We start from the raw sequence: 17,377 nt of genomic DNA, 5'->3' as shown, positions 1-17,377 counted from the left end.
TGGTTAAGAATATATTAATTACCATTTTGAAAGTAATGTTTGGCCACCTGGATGGCCATACCTAATGGGTTCTATTATCTCCAAGGGGCCTGGGTGCTGAGATTCCTGTGCTTGAGTTCTTGGGACCTGCTGTGCCAATTATAGGGGGTTCCCACCCTGTCTTCTGGATTTTGTATTTAGTATATACTAAAGATAACCCAACTGAAGAAGAAGTAGGAGCAACCTAAGGTGGGAACTACCAAAACTCCAAGGTGGGCTGCGCTAGGAACTACAGCATGGAGGTCTTACCATTGGAGGCCCCAAGAGATATAGGAAAGAGATAAAAGAAAGTATTTTTACCTTTTTTTTGTTTTCTAGTAAATATGGGTAACGTGAGTGTTATTTTTAAGTTGTCTGTAATCAGAATCTGTGTTGTCCCCATCACTCGTTCTAACCTGCACTGGCACATGATCCTTGGATTACTGACACATGATCCTTGGATCACTTTCATTACTGAGGTTGATTCTGTATGACTAGTTTTTAAACCTGTTTTAGTAGTACTGCCACTATCTTCTATTTCATTGCATTTAAAATGACTTGTCCAAGGGTAAATCTAGACATGACACGATGGTCACTAAGTCCATGATGGTTCAAGAGGATTGTTGTATTGAGGAGCAGTTGGACGTCTGTGGGCACCCTGTGGTTGCAGAAAACACTCCCTGTCTGCCCGATCTTGGGATGAGAATCGATCATTCAAAATGGATTTTTCTGGATATTGCTTGTTTATGTCACCACAGTGCTACAGAATGATCCTCTGGTAGTAAGATCTCCTGATCATCATCTTACGTCAGCAGGTGCATATTTATGTATTAGTCATTTTACAGAACAATTTGGGCTCAACCACCTTCTCATACCTCTGGTTAGCCATTGATTGTACCTAATTTATGGGAGGTCTCTCCCCCTAGAAGCCAGTCTCCCAGGAGAGGAGATTCCTGAAGATAACAGAAGCTGTAATTGTGAGTTCCTGTCTGAAGAGTGGACCCCCGGTCTAAAGGCGTCCATTCGAGCGGTTTGGTAAGTTTGTTGCTCACCAACAACACGGTGGGAAGAGGGAACTGATATTGCATGTCCAAATCTTGGCATTTAGTTGAGTGAGTCGGCACTTGCTTTTTCTTGGGAGGGAGGAACAAAGCCAGGGCCATCTCCCAACATGAATCCCCAGAAGATATAGGAAAAGCATAGTTAGTTCGGTCCACCTGACTAAAACATCACTTTTTTGTGAATTGGTTGACAATTGTACGCTGTTTTTTTCCCAGCGTCATGAGGTTTCTAGTGTCCAAGCGCAAATTTAAGGAGAGTCTACGACCTTACGACGTCATGGATGTGATAGAACAGTACTCGGCTGGACATCTGGACATGCTCGCCCGTATCAAAAATCTCCAGTCCAGGCAAGACATCTTTATCAGCTCTCTCACGGTTAATAAATACACATCACCACTGATTTCTGGTGACACTTGATCTCACAATGGCACTTTTAATTTAGTAAATTACTTTTTATTGCTTATTTTGATTTAACATGTCCTTCTAAAATGCCTGCAGATAGCATATTATTGTATCAATTTTAAAATGTGTAATTAGTTGGCCCTTGGTTGTAGTTGTTGCCCCTCAAATAATGCCCAGTGGAGGGTTGGCAAATTTCACTTGAGGGACCTTTGGCGCTTCTGCACCAGCTCTTTGTAACAAATTACGAAGGATTATGGGAAAAATGACAGGAATTTGGCCATAATGGCTTTATCCTACTGCAGCATAGTTTTATCGATTCTCAGCACCAGCTCCATGTCTACAAAAGGGGGGGGGGGGGTATGTTTGTCCTTTTATGAACCAGATTTCACCACAGTCTATAAGAGCCAGTGGTATTGCTAAAGTAATTATATGGATGCTGTGACTGTACATTGCTGTGTACGTACAGAAGCTAGGGGGCTCTTTGTTAAGGAAATAGTTCATTTGCCAGCACTCCAGTGATGCTACCATGAAAGTCTCTTGAAAAGAGCTTCAAAAACTATTTACTGATCCAATGCTAAAAGTATTTGTGTCACCGAAGGTTAGAGAAATTTAAGTCATCCATAACTTTGTCAGAACAAGTTCTTCACATTTGTTTTCTGTTTGTGCGGATCAGGGTGCACAGGTGTGTAGGAAATAGGCCGATTCTTTACACAGATATGACCCTCTAATCTTGAAAGGTAAAGGAATGCAAAAGCTAAGTCCTATGTCCTCAACCAACATTATAGGTACTCTTAAGGGTACTTTGATTACCAGAACCCCATGACTGTCTATGCACTTATGTCAGTGGGGACTTGAAACCAATATAACCTACAGTGAGGGGTGCTCCTCGATGCTAATTACAAAGAGGTATATATGATTAAAAAGGGAAATAACTAGGGTTGAGGTTGGAGGGGTGTTAGGTAGGCAGTTAACTGTTAGGAATAGTGGCTTCAGGGAGAGTTGGTGTCAAAATTCCTGTTGGGTTAGTCTGAGGGTTAGAGGTCGGGTGGGTGTTGGTGTTACAGGGAAGGTTATTGTTAATGTTAGTGTTATATGGACGTTTAGAGTTACAAAGGTAGTTGGTGTGAAGCTTAGTTTTAGGGTTACATGAAGGGCAAGTAGAAGTGTTTTAGAAAGGGTTAGTGTGGGAGAAGCCATAGCGTAGAACATCACCACTCTCTGTGGTGGAGGCTGAGCACCAAAAAGTAGCAACTCCCAGTGCTGAAAGCCTATGTACTTTCTTTTTCCACTATTTTTTGTTCAATCTCGTTTCTAACGAGCTTCCAACCCTCTAAATGTCGGCGATTCAATAGGAGCCAGTGCTAGACATTAATGTGAGTGCTAAATTTTGCTGATCACTGTGGAATTTAGTCCATTCAGTAATTTCATCAGATTGCTTATATGCATAATGTGCTTGTTTTTATGCAGAGAAAAATAAGTGCCTACAGAGCAGCTGATGAATTTTCTCAGTTGCAGGTGCTCTCATCCTGGTTTATTTTCTACCAAATAACTTATTGCAAGATATTTGTGCAGAGCTCAGTGCTTTCGAGGTTGAACAAATTTTGCAACATTTTTCAGTTGCTGTAAGTGAAGAATGATACAAAATCCTATTTACAGGAATGACAATTCAAGCTTCTAGTCCCTGAAGCTAGTTACGAACTTCCCAACCTCGCTAAAAAGTCTGTTCCAAAATAACACGTCGAGGCGAGCTGCACTGCATAGGAAATAATCCAATAAAAGATGTTCTTACCTAAATGGTAAATATTTTAACTATGCAACATTTGCCTGATTTGAGCTTCACAGGAAGTAAAGGATATGATAGTCAGGAACTGAGCAGCTTCTTAAAGGTACAGGTGTCCTTAATTTGCAGGCAGTGTTTATTCTTTTAGCTCTGTGTTCGATAAACAATAAACTAAATTTTGGGTGGGAACTACAGAAAATTACAAGTCAAATTTGCATACCTAAACTGCAAACCTACATAGCCAGTAGTATTCACATCCAACTGGAATAGTTATATAATGTTGAATAATGTTTTCTTCTTGTCAAAGAGGGACTGATAAAGCTTCTTGGATGACCATCGAAATGTCTTCAGGATTACAAAACAAGTCCAGTTTATTGTGACCAAATCCTATTTTGTCTTTCGTTCATTGACGGACACAGCTTCTCCATTATTCAGAGCCATAGGGTTATATTGCCCCTTACATGAGAAGGAAGCTAGGCAGAAAAAAGACTTTGCTACACCTATGAGCAGTCCCAGGTGGTATACTCTCTGCTATAGGTCTCCAGTTTTTTTTTTTCTGCCTGGGATCTCTGGTCCTGGCAATTGTTTTCCTTTTTAAATTTTTTTTTTGTTTCCCCTGTTTTTTTCCCTGCAAGATCTACAATAAACTGCCGAACTGGGCAACAGGCTGGATAATCTAGATCCAGGGGTCCCCCCATCTGACCAGCAAGCACCAGCAGAACAGAGCTCCTCACTGGGTCAGCCCCCGACAGGCCCCATCCTGGACCAGGGCGGCTAGTGAGTTAAATGTCTCGTTATCCTGGCCGACAGCTCCCCACTTCGGTGGTGAGGAGGTTCTGTCTTGGGAGCGTTACCTGCATGCACGCTGGACCAGTAAGTAGATGGCCTCTTCTTCTTCTTTGGACTACCCGCATCAGAGAGGCGATAGCGGCAGGCGGCCCCCCTAGAGGGGGCTTTTTTTGCGACCTCCTCTGTGGGCCCTTGGAGGGCAGTCAGCGGTCAGCGCCCCCTGTGCGGGGCTTTAGTTGGCGCTTTCTGTGCGGGGCCTCAGTTGGTGGTCCCCTTTGACGGACCTCAATCGCCGGCCCCTTCTGCATTTTGTTGTGTTTCCTGGTAGCGCCCTCCCCTGCCTCATCTGCTGACTGATCCAGAATCTGGCGCTGTCGCCGTGGATGTGCTCACCATGCGGGGTTAGTAGCCACGTTCCCTGACCTGTCAGATAGTGAGGATGTTTCCTCCACAGCTATATATGCACTCCAGAGGCACTGGTTGACACACGGATTACATCTGTGCAGGAGACTTTGCAGATGGAGGGTTCAGCTGAGGCGGCTTCGTAGGTTGCCTTCCCTTTTTTCTCTTTCATTCATCGATGGACACAGCGCTCCATAAATCATAACTACTGGGATATATTGCCTCCTCCAGGAGTAGGACTAGGCAGAACAAAACAACACCTGGCTACACCTGGCTACACTAATGGGCCTTCCTCAGCTGGTATTTAACCCCCCTCTCTGCTCTAGGTATTCAGTTTTTAATCTGTATAGGCAGGAGTAAGGAACTAGACTCTATGCTGGGATCTCTTGGTCCTAGCAAATTTTTTCTCCTTCCTTGCATCTTTTTTGTTTTTTTTTCCCTTGGGAGATCTACAATCAACTGAAGGGGTTGCTGACGGGCTGGATGATCTAGATCCAGTGCCCCCCCCCCCCCAACCCAGCCAGCAAGCAGTACAGGCTACAGCTACGCCCTAGGTCAGCCATGACATAGCCTCACGGACAGAGGCTGGCCCATGAGTTAAATGTCTCACAGGGTCGTATAGGACCGGGCCGACAGGTCCCCCACTTCAGTGGCGAGGAGTTCTATCTGAAGTGTCACTCACACCATGGAAGGATATGTACAGTTCCCCCCTCTTCCGTTTTGGCAATTTGGGGTGGGCGCGGGTGCCCTCCTGGGATGGTTTGGCCTGCCTGCAAGTTCCTTCCTCCCATCCTAAAGTCCCTCGGTTGAGTGGGCTTCCCCTCTTCACCCCCCCCCGCGCGGACTAGTGGGGGGTCCCAGGGCAGGTGGTAGAGACCTCTTGAGGTGGTGCATGTCCTGCCCTTACGGTATTGGGAGGGGGGGGGGGTTCCAGTGCAGAGTTGAATAAAGCAACCATGATCCCCATACTTTAAAAACCTGTCTGACAGGAAAGCGGAGGCTGTGGCACGCAGCATGTTTACTATGGCTGGTCCAGCATTGCAGCCAGTCTTGGTCTCCGCTCTGGTGTCTCAGACCCTAACTGAATAGGCCAAGCTTTTGTGCCAGGGCCATTTGGTCCATGAGCTGCAGTTTATTTGTGATGCAGCTTTGGATACAGCTCCTGTGCTCTCCAAACTTTGTTTCAGTGGTGGTGATTTGGCAGATGCTGCGGCTTAAGAATTTTTCCGCAGACCAAGCCTCTAAGAAAGCTCTAGTTGATCTGCCCTTTCAAGGTGATGGCCTGTTTGGGGCGACTCTGGATGACATCATTAGGGGCAGGGGGGAGTACCTTACTGCCACAGTCTAGCAGAGAGAAGGAGCCTCGTCGCAGACAACTTGAGCATAAAGGAAATGGATCCTTCAAGTCTTCCCCAGGAGGTTCCAAGCAACCTTGGTCTGGTAAGCCTAGAGCTAGCTTCTCTGGACCCGCAGACAAGATCCCTTCAGCATAAAGGTCTGCCCTCACCCAATTATTGGGGTGGGGGGGACATCTTTGCTGGTTTCCGGCCCCATAGACCTCTTTTGTGAGTGTTAAGGATGCCCTCGAAATGTTTCTTTTGGGGTTACCCAGAAAGGGGGCAAAGTTTTCTCCTTTTTCAGGTATTTTAGGTCCCGAGCTTCCTTGTGCGGATTTATTTCCTGCAAAGCTTTGTGTGACATCCGATCTACCACAGGTTCCCCCTATCCCTGTCCAGGTGATTGCAATACCTAGGTCTAGTTTTAATTCTGACCAGAGTGGTCCTTCCTCTGGACAAACTTCAGGAACCACAGGCCGTGATTCACCGGCTGCTGTCACACAGACCGTTCTATCTCCAGACTTGCATGCAGGTTCTGGGTCTGGTGGTATTCTCCTTCAAGACAGTTCTGTTTTACACAGACCTGCAAACAGCTCCTTTAGCAAGTTCGGCTCCACAAGGAGGTTCGAGGCAAGGCCACGGGTTCCTCTGGTAGACACCACAGACATCCTAGGGGAACAGTAAGGCCAGTATCATCCTCAGCTCAAGCTTCTTCCACGGTCTTCCAATCAGTCTGCTTGCCATAAACATCCCTTGGGGGCTACCTATCAGAGAAAACCAGTTCTCCCAAGAGCTGTTCTACCATCCTGCTTTACAGTCACTGGCTTAAAGGGCTGAGCTAATTAAAGCCAGGTACTGAGGGATACCATTCAAGTTTTGTCTGGATCACTGATCCCTACTATGGTGAAGGCAAGGAAGTCGTCCTCCTCCAGCAAGATATACCATCGTACGTGGAAAGCGTACATTTCTTGGTGTGAGTCGATTGATGCTCATCCTCGATCCTTTTCTGTGGCTCTGATCTTAACCTTTCTTCAATGGGGCATTGAGCAGAAGTTTGCCTTGAGTACCATCAAGGGCCAGGTGTCTGCCTTCACAATCTTCTTTCAGCAACCCCTAACCACGCACTCTTTAGCTCATACCTTCATTCAGGGGGTTTGACATGTGAATCCACCACTACAGTCTCTTTTGCCGCAATGGAAATTACATTTAGTGCTTTTGTTTCTCCAGAAACCTCCATTTCATAATATTCGGGAGATTCCCTTGCCTATGTTGTCCCAGAAGGTTACCTCGGCCCACAGGGTTTTTGAGTTGGCGGCATTATGCTGTCATAGTCCCTGTTTAGTGGTCCATAGGGATAAAGTGATTCTTCCTCCCTGTCCATCATTCCTGCCCAAGGTTGTCTTTGACTTCCATTTAAATGAAGACATTGGGTTGCCTTTCTTGTGTTCCAAGCCGGCTCATCCTTGCATACCTTGAATGTGGTTCGGGAAAATATCTGGCAGCCACAGAATCCTTTCAGTGGTCAGACTTGCTTTTTGTGGTTACAGACGGACCAAGGAAAGGGCTGGCTGCTTCTTCGGCTACCATCTTCAGATGGATCAGACAAATGGTGACTTAGGCCTATACTATTAAAGGTCAGGTTCCTCCTTTCCATGTCACAGCGCATTCTACTCAGGTGCTGAGTACTTCTTGGGCCTTCCATCATCAAGCATCCATATCGCAAGTTTGCAAAATGGCCACTTGGTCGTCGATGCATACACAAAATTCTACAAAGTAGATACTTTGGCATCTGTGGATGCTTCTTTAGGCTACTGTTTAAGAAGGGCTGTTCTCTCTTGAGGGGTGTTTTTCTTTATATTTTAATTTTTTTCATATGGGGCTCCTGTGTCATGGTTAAGGCTGCTGTGTCCTGGTTAGGGCTCCTATGTTTAGCCTTGGGTTCTTTTCCCAACCCCCTCATTTTTCTTTTGGCACTGCTTTTGGATGTCCCAGTAGATATGATTTATGAAGCGCTGTGTCTGTCGATGAACAAAAGAGAAAATTAGATTTTTGTACTTACCGTAAAATCAATTTCTTGACTACATCGACGGACACAGCACCCACCCCTCTAGTTTTGATACTTATACTGCTTGCTACTAAACAATTCCTAGAGCAGAGAGGGAGGTTATATAGCAGCTGAGAATGGCCCATGGGTTTGGCCAGGTGTTTTTTTTGTTCTGCCTAGTCCTACTCCTGGAGGAGCCAATAGATCTCAGTAGTTATGATTAATGGAGCGCTGTGTCTGTCGCACTCAAAGAAATGGATTTTATGTTAAGTACAAAAATCCAATTTTTTTGGCACTCACTAGACATCTCGTATGGCAAAAGTGTTTCCTTATCCCTCCTATTTTGACACATTTGTCTATTTTGAATGGGAGCATCCAAAACGCCCCCTTGTGGTTCCTAAACGCTTTGCTGTGAGGTATCCCTTTGCGGAGTTGCTACTCCAGAAGTGGACTGTTCCACCAGTGGTGGACACTCCTGTCTCCAGGTTGGACAAGGCAACCATGATTTGGGTAGAGGAATCTCCAGCCTTTAAAGAATCAGCTGACAGGAAGGCGGAGGCTGTGGCCCGCAATATGTTCTCTATTGATGGCTCGGAGCTTTGGCCAGTCCTGGCCAGTGACCTGGAATCACAAGCACTAACTGAGTGGCTAGGCTTTTGCGCCATGACCTAGAGCAGTGGTTCTCAAATCCAGTCCTCAGGACCCACTAACAGGCCAGATTTTAGGTATTACCTTGGAGAGATGCAGGCTAGAATACTGCAATCACTGAGCAGCAAATGATATCACCTGCGATGTATTTCAGTTATCTTGCAAACCTGGCCTGTTAGTGGGTCCTGAGGACAGGAGTGGAGAACCACTGACCTAGGGGGGGGGAGAGGGTTCTCCTGCCTTGGCTGAGTTGGCGGACCAGTTGGTCCAGGGGCTGCAGTTTATCTGCGATGCCTCTTTTGCTGATGCTTCCCAGATTTCTAAACTGTATGTTTCGGCAGTGGGCTTAGGCATGTACTGTGGCTTAAATGTTGGTCTTTGGACCAGACTTCTAAAGAAGCTTTGATTGCCTTACCCCTTCAAGGAAATCACCTGTTTGGGACTACCCTGGATAACGACATTAAGAGTCTCGCAGGGGGGGAAGGGCTCTTCCACAGTATAGGAAAACTAACCTTGTCACAGATTTTTACCAGGTTTTCTCAGCTCACAAGAAGTTTTATGTCCTCCTTGAGGGGATCCAAGTGGCCCTGGTCTGCCAAGTCGAGAGCCAGATTTTTACTAGATCCAAGGACAAGGCTCCTTCAGGTTGAAGATGCGCCCTCACCCATGCCTGGGGTGGGGGGATGTTTTTGCTGGTTTTCTGGGCCCGTGGACCTCCTTGATTAACAACCAAGGGGTCCATGAAGCCATACTGTCTGGTTACAAGTTGGAGTTTCAATCTTGCCCTCCGGAAAGGTTCTTTCCTTACAATGTGTGTCCTGGACCGATTGCAGGCTCTCCTTGGAGCGGTGCATGACATGTTGCTTCAGGTATCAGAATGGTTTCAAGGCTTTTATTCAAGCCTGTTCATGGTCCCAAAGGAGGGCTAGGTTCATCCAGTTCTGGACCTTATGGCTCTGAACTGCTTTGTCCGGGTACGGAAGTTAGGAATGGAGTCCATTTGCACAGTGGTGGCATCCATTCCTCATGGGGACTTTCTTGCTTCTATCAGCATCGAGGATGCTTCCCTGCACATTCCAATGTGTGTCCAGTCTAGTGCTTTCTCAGTTTTTCTGCGGGAGAGGAGAATTACCAGTCGTGGCACGGGACCCTCTAGCGGAAGCCACAGACGTTCTGGTGGCCTCAAGAGGGCCAGTATTGTCTGATTTACGCTTTTCCTCCTCTCAAGCTTCGGCCGCGGCTTTTACGCAGGATTGAGGCTGAAGGGATTCAGGTCTTTGTACAGGCCGAGTACTGGCCTCGCCAGTCTTGGTTCACCGACCTGGTGCGATTGGTCGACGACGTCCAAGACTGTCTTTCAGAAAGGGTCTGCTGTCCCAAGGGCCGATCTTCCATCCTGCTTTGCAGTTGCTGGCTTGACGGCCTGGCTGTTGAAAGGCAAGTGCTGAAGGATAGAGGTTTGCCTGGGTCAGTGATTCCAACACTGCTGAAGGCCAGGAAGTCTACACATTTTGTGGTGTGAGTTGACTGGTGTTCACCCTTGTTCTTTTTCTGTGGCTCAGATTTTGACCTTTCTTCAACAAGTTGTTGAGCAGAAGTTGGCCTTTAAGTACCATCAAGGCCAGGTGTCGGGAGTTGGCGGTCTTTTTTCAGCAGGCCCCTGGCCATGCCCTCCCTGGTGCATACCTTTTTTGTTTAAGGGGTTCAACATCTGACTCAACCGTTGCGGTCTCCTTTACCGGTTTGGGATCTGACCTTGGTGCTTTCAGTTCTCCAGACGCCTTCCTTTGCAAATGTTCGGGAGATTCCCCTGCTTACGCTGTCCTAGAACATGGCCTTTTTTGGTGGCAATCACCTTTGCTCGCAGGGTATCGGAGCTGGCAAGGTTGTCTTGTCATACCCCCTACTTGGTGGTCCACAAGACAAGGTGGTTCTTCGTCTATGTCCGTCGTTCCTTCCTAAGGTTGGCTCGGATTTCAATTTGAATGAAGACCTTGTGTTGCCTTCCCTGTGTCACTCGCCTAAATATCCTAAGGATTTTGATTTGCATACACTATGTGATTCGGGTGTATCTGGTAGTCATGGAGTATTTTCAGAGGTCAGACTCGCTTTTTGTGATCACGGATGGGCCAAGAAAAGGGCTGTCTGCCTCGTCTGCGACCAGCTCCAGATGGATCAGACAGACAGTGGCTCAGGCCTATTCTTTTAAAGCGGTAGTATCATGTTTTTTTACACTTTTACCTACAGGTAAGCCTATAATAAGGCTTACCTGTAGGTATAATTAATATCTCCTAAACCGGCACGGTTTAGGAGATATTTGCAGTGCATGCAGCCGCTCACGCGAGCGGCGCATGCGCTCTGAAGGTCCGGGGGGACCTTCAGTTTTGCTTGCCGGGAGCTTGCCGGAAAGTCACTCCCATGCGCGGGAGTGACGTCATCGCGGCTCCGGCCAATCACAGCGCCGAAGCCGCCAAACCCGGAAGAGACGGCGAGGGATCGTGGCGGTGCCCGCAGCGATGTCCGGGGATGCATACTAGCTCATTATGCCTTTTGTCTTGCAGGTTTTTTTTTTTTTTTTTTTTTACTTTTTGGGTTTACAATCGCTTTAAAGGTTAGGTTCCTCCTTTTCCCTGTAACGGTGCCCTCTACTCAGGTACTTGGTGCTTCTGGGCCTTCCGTCATCAGGTGTCAAGGGCACAAGTTTGCAAGGCAGCTACCTGGTCATCGGTGCACACTTTCACTGATTCTACAAAGTGGATGTGTTGGCATCTGCAGATGCTTCCTTTGGCTGCAAAGTTTTGCAGGCTGCTGTTTAGAGAGCTTGTTTCCTCTTTGGGAATGTATTGGTCTGGTTGGGCTCCAGTTGTTTTTGTTGAGCTCCTGGTTTACCTGGCTGGCTATTAGTTTAGCCTTGGGTTTTTTTGTTGTCCCACCCCTCATGTTTGGTTCTGGTTGGGGATGTCCCTATGGTTCTGAATAATGGAAAAGCTGTGTCTGTCAATGAACGAAAGAGAAAATGGGATTTTGACTTACCGTAAAATCCATTTCTCTGAATTAATTGACGGACACAGCACCCACACTTCTATGGATTTGTAATACTCCTGACACTGCTTGTTACTAAACTGAAGACCTATAGCAGAGAGGGTAGTATACCACCTAGAACTGCCCATAGGCGTAGCCAAGTCTTTTTCTGCCTAGCGTCCTACTCCTGTAGGGGGCAATATAACCCTATGGTTCTGAATAATGGAAAAGCTGTGTCCATTAATGAATTTAGAGAAACTGATTTTACGGTAAGTCAAAAATCCCATTATTCCATGACCTGCATTAATGGGAAGCTTCATTCAACCTATATCTCTCAGTATCTGAAAATCCACTCAACTCTATGGAAGATAAATGCCTTGAAAGTGAACATCAAGACACTTGCAGCTACCAGATAAGATGCTGGCCTCTGCTTTAATGATCAAGGTAGCTATTCAAGAAGGGCTGAGATAGACTGTAAATCTAAGCTTGGTGATGGTTTGAAATATTCACCAGAGCAGATACTTTGCAGTAGATAACAACAGTCCATTTGGACTGGAGCAATCTTTTTTTCCTTTCTAGGCTCAGGTTGGAACTAACTCTTGGTTGGGTCAACAAGAATATTTTGTAAGCTCATGGAAGCAATGATGCATCTAAATTCCATTTTGATTTCAGATGCTATCTGCCTGTTTAGGGTCAGTAAATTATTAAGAATGGCACAGGTAGGGATACAGCTAAACTCTACAACATAATCATGCGCTTGAATGTGCTGTAGGGGTGTGAGATTAGGCTCCTGAAGACACACCGATGCTCATTAACAAGCTGCACTGGGTGAATTACATGCTTTATGCATCTTGTAAGATGGCACGTGTAATTTTTAACAAAGTATTTTCCTATATACCGTACTTGGCTGGCGCCCTCTACTGTTTCCTTTAGGTTTGGGGCCAGTAACCATTTTAAATTATTTTTTTTCGAAAAGATTTCTAAGGTACAATGTGCCCTTAGGTAACAACAGTAGTACCACAGTTCAAGTATACAGGTGCTCAAAAATAGGTAAGACCTTACAAAGGTGCGAATCTTACAAAAAGTCACGATTCATAAAACCGTTTTAAATTCTTAATGAGGTCACCGGTTAAAAGATCTCCAAACCAAATCAACTCTGTATACCAACAGCTCTCATTCAACTCCAGTAATTGCCAGTTTCAGCAGCCAGTGCACCCTGATGAGCATATACATATTTGACACTATTGTGGCTAATTGTGTCTCTCTTGTGTCTTATTGTGTATTTTTTATTCCACACCTTCATCATGACGCACACTCCCTCTCTATATTGTCACACTGTGTCTCACCTTGATCCATAGGAATATATGTTGACCTATATCCAATATTTCACCCAGGATATTGCCACATATATACATGAAAATATATTCCAGCGTTCCCAGCCAATCAAAGTGTAGACTGGTGTTTCTGCAGCCATTCATACCACTGAATTTCAGCTCTTTGGAATATATTTCCAGACACGTTCAATTTTTTTTTTCTTTCTTTGTTTTTTTGTTTTACCGTCCTGAATTTTCCCCACGTTGCTTCATTATGCATCTTTGCTGGTGTTTTGTTTTTCTATTTACTTTGCCAGGATAGATTTGATTGTGGGTGCCCCACCCCCTTCTACACCCCGGCACAAGAAGTACCCTACCAAAGGATCAGTGCTCTCTACCAAAGAATCTCCCCAATATTCTCCTAGGTTAGGATTCACCAGAACGCCTCTTTGTCTGGACTGCTTTTCTTTCATTCTTTTTTTTTTTTTCCTTAAAGCGAACCCCTTTCAGCTCATGGTTTGTGATGGCGGGAATGTAGACGTTGGGCAAATCTTTGGCAGCAACACACAAAACAGGATTGAGTCTTTACTTGCAGATAGCGTTAGGATATCTATATTTATTCGATGAGTATTGGATGTCCCCCAAATGTTCATCTGTGACACTCGAATGTTAATAAATAGAAACCACCAAGAACATATTATACACAGAGTATGTAGAATATTCCAAGGTTTTACAGGCTTTCCCATAGGTTCTCCATTGTCTTTCTGGTAAGCTGCATGACGTATGACCAAACAGACTCTAGACCAGGGGTTCTGAACCTATAGCCCTTGCAGGAATATGGAAACCAAATGATAGATATATTGAGCAGGTTTGCGATGGCAGGAATGTCGACATTGGCCAAACCTTTGGGCAGCAACACACAAAGCAGGATTGAGTCTTTACTTGCAGATAGCGTTAAGATATCTATAAAGATTTGATGAGCATTGGATGTCCCCCAAATGTTCATCAGTGACGCAAGCTTTCACTCAAATATTGATACTCATGACATCTGCCTTACACATCAGAACTGATACCAGTAGTCTTACCACATCAAAAAGGAATAGAGGAACACAACTTCATATATACCCAGGGCAAAAACAATGTTGCAAAAAAATAAAAAACTATTTGCACAAGTGTACTTTTTCTGACATATGAGCTGAGTCAGGGTAGCATTTATTTCTTAATGTTCAATCTTAGAAGCCTTTTAGAAAAAGTCTTTCATATGGAACCCACCAAGGACAAATCCTACACAGAGTATGTACAATATTCCAAGGTTTTACAGGTTTTCCCATAGGTGCTCCATTGTCTTTAATAGTTCAAAAACATTCTGGTAGGCTGCATGACGTATGACCAAACAGACTATAGACCAGTGGTTCTGAACCTATAGCCCTTGCAGGAATATGGAAACTAAATGATAGCTGTATTGAGCAGAATCCTTTAATAATTCAAAAAAATAAACGCACCAGATGTTTTGCTTTATTGAACCTAAAATTATATCAAAGTGGTGAAATAGACTTGATGGAGGGGATTTACTAAAACTGGAGTGTGTAAAATTTGGTGCAGCTCTGCACAGAAACCATAAATGGGAGAGCAAAAAATTACTGCGCTAACAGGTAAAGTGAAAAGCAGCTAGCACCAATCACTAGACAAAAAAGTGACCAATAATATGAAAACAGAAAAAATGTGCAGCGCTAAAGGCAATGAATGTGGTTAACCAAATATCACATATATAAATATCCAATCAAAAAACCAAATGGAAATTATCAAAAAAGTCCATCAGAAAAATAAAAGTCCCAAGTGAATGATGTGATGAAGTAAATCCAACATAGGATAACGTGATCTTAATGTGCAGCAAATCCCAACACCAATAAAGATTAGTGGATTGCGCTCACCAGATGAATGGGACCCAGATACCATATAGCATATGGGTCATAAAAGCTTGTTGGAATATTTGTTGAATGTCCCAGCTGGATGTACCGACTTCAATGGAATCCATATGGATCAGCAACGAATATGGACACACGAGATTTCAACTCCAACATGGATATAGATAAAAACCAAAGGGGGGACAGACATAGTGTAATACTACTGAAATCGATTTATTAAAAAGATAAAGCCGATACACTTACAAACATCCACAGGTAAAATGCATGTCAGGTATACATAGCAGGGCTGGCTGTAGTCCTCTTAACGTGTTTCAGCAGAAATGCCTTCATCAAAAGATCTTTTGATAAAGGCATTTCTGCTGAAACGCATTGAGGACTACAGCCAGCCCTGCTATGTATACCTGACATGCATTTTACCTGCGGGTGGACCTTTGGGCCCACCCGCTGAACCCAGAATAGCCCGCGAGCCTCTCAATGACGTTAGATGGAACATGGGGAGCATTGGACGGAGCTGTGGCCGAGCATCAGATGATCTCAGCGGGTCAATGCTGGATCCACTGGATGGGTGAGTATCTGAAATGTGCAGAAACCATTAGGTAAGTGGGGAAAAAAAGAAAATGGGGAGGTCAGCCGGAGTTCCTCTTTAATTGAATAAGATGAAGTTAGAAGCTGATTGGCTACCATGCAGAGCTGCACCAGATTCTGAGTGCACCAGTTTTAGCAAATCTCCCTCGATGTTTCAGATGACATATGATTTAACATCATCCGGACCTCAACAGTGTTTTCCGATTGCACATAACAATAGCAACCATCTACCAAATGTAGATCTCAGGAAGAACCACCATTTAGGAGGACTCAAATTCTGCTTACGGCAGATGCCAGGTGCTAATTCTAGGAACCCGTCCACATTCCATATATTTACAATGAACACAGAAATATCACACACCGCTGATATCACTGCCATCTCAGTTTATTCAGCCAAAAAGGACAACAGACATAACCCCATCTGAAGACCTTGCCTCTCTTAATGCATTTCACCCAGAAGATCTTAATTGTAGATTCATCAATTCAGCCCTCCTGGGTGAAACCCGTTAGTGGGTGGCCTTCAGGTGGGGTTATGTCTGTTGCCCTTTAAAGCTGATTAAAATGAGATGCCAGTGATGTCCATAGAATGCAATCTTTTTTTGTTGTTTGTATCCCAATAACTGTAGCTTGTGTATCTATGATCTTCAAATTTCATGTCAAAAATGATAAAATTCTTAGGATTTCCTTTAGCTGTTCTGTTCCTAGCTATTCTTATGTAAAGTAAATCCACTTATGAAGATTGTTTGAAGTCATATACTAAATAGGGTTTGTGATGATGAATTGGACAGTCTGGGGAAGGGGACATGGTCCAGTTTCTTAGTGATAGGACTACTTTCAGCACTGTGTAGGGTACGAAATCATTTGAAAATGATGTGTCGTCCCTTCATCAGTGTAAGATAAGGTATGTTCTCATTATTCTTGAAATTACTTCAACATTGAACTTGCTCTGAATTTTCTACCTGTCCAACAGTTGACTCACAATTATCACTAACAGGAAGCTATTGAGATCTGTCCCACACCCCCTTCTACACTACAACACAAGAAGTCCCCAACCACTCTTCTTTCTCAATACTGAATCAAACCATAGCACACATGCTACATACTGTATTAGAGGTTTTCAGGCATAGTCATATTCCCTGGATTCCTAATTCTGAAAAGATCAAGTGACCACCTTTTAGCATAGCCAACTGGCCAAGGACCACCTGCCTTGCCAAGGTGTCCCTTGCAGAAGGTAAGTGTCCATCACATAAATGGGTGAAAGGGGTTTGCTAGTTGTTTTTTTGAGCTGCCATAAGATTGAGAAGACAAGCATCTTTTTGTTTTTGTTTTTTATATCTGTTGCTAGTCTTTTCATTTTGGCTCTGGGTTCCTTTTTGTTCTTTTTTTGCATGCACGCATGTGGACTAATGGAGCATGACAAAGATGGCATCGTGGCTGATACTAAGCAGTAGTTTCATGTTTCTGCTAACTTTTCTAAAAGAGTGTGCTCTTAATGGGGTTTCTGGGTCCTTAAGGATAGGTAACCGTAAGGAGCATGCCATGTAAGTGTATTTTTTGCCTAGATACTGAGGATGGATAATGATATGGGCATGACCAACATTAGGCCCGTTAATTCTCTAGGAACCACAACCATCGCCAAATGTTGATGGCAAAGTGATTAATGGTGTTGGCTTCTAGTGCATTGATGGGTTGCTTGCTGAAATATTGGCTCGGTCTACAAAATTATACTTGCAACGAGCATACCTTTAAAAAGGATGTATGAAGGCCGATGAAGAATGATGCATGCGGTTTGTTTCCTGAAACTGCTTTGGATTGTTGGCACTGTAGTGGTGGAGGCCGATTGCAATATATTAAAGGATCTTGGAATAGCTCAGGACTCAAACTGGACTCATTGGAACCGATCATCATCACATAGATGACAGAAAATAGAAATAATTAGATCTTTCTCTTTTGTTCATTGACAGACACAGCTCCATATCTTCTTTGACCCTTGGGTTATGCTGCTCTCTATAGGTGTAGGCTGAAACAAATGTGACTATGCCCCTAGGGCA

General features: G+C 44.5%; 1 protein-coding gene across 9 annotated transcripts in view; it reads left to right on the top strand.

Moving 5' to 3' along the window:
• The window catches only part of KCNQ2 (potassium voltage-gated channel subfamily Q member 2), a gene marked incomplete at its 3' end in the record, with an annotated part of 158,990 nt that overhangs the window by 133,349 nt on the left and 8,264 nt on the right, over positions 1 to 17,377 (top strand). For 3 of the 9 annotated variants that reach the window (XM_082271643.1, XM_082271642.1, XM_082271639.1), the window contains 4 exons: positions 777 to 833; positions 945 to 1,053; positions 1,296 to 1,427; positions 13,134 to 13,241. In XM_082271643.1, the coding sequence (XP_082127769.1) occupies positions 777 to 833; positions 945 to 1,053; positions 1,296 to 1,427; positions 13,134 to 13,241 (406 nt within the window). Of the gene's footprint in view, positions 1 to 776; positions 834 to 944; positions 1,054 to 1,295; positions 1,428 to 12,861; positions 13,087 to 13,133; positions 13,242 to 17,377 lie in introns of those variants that run through there. The other 6 variants (XM_082271647.1, XM_082271645.1, XM_082271644.1 and 3 more) reach the window with 4 other exon arrangements.

This window comes from Pelophylax lessonae (assembly GCF_965119305.1).
Source record: "Pelophylax lessonae genome assembly, chromosome: 11".
In the NCBI taxonomy this organism is placed as follows: domain Eukaryota; kingdom Metazoa; phylum Chordata; class Amphibia; order Anura; family Ranidae; genus Pelophylax; species Pelophylax lessonae.
Note: the sequence above shows the minus strand (reverse complement) of the source record. Positions and strands in the feature narration are given on the sequence as shown.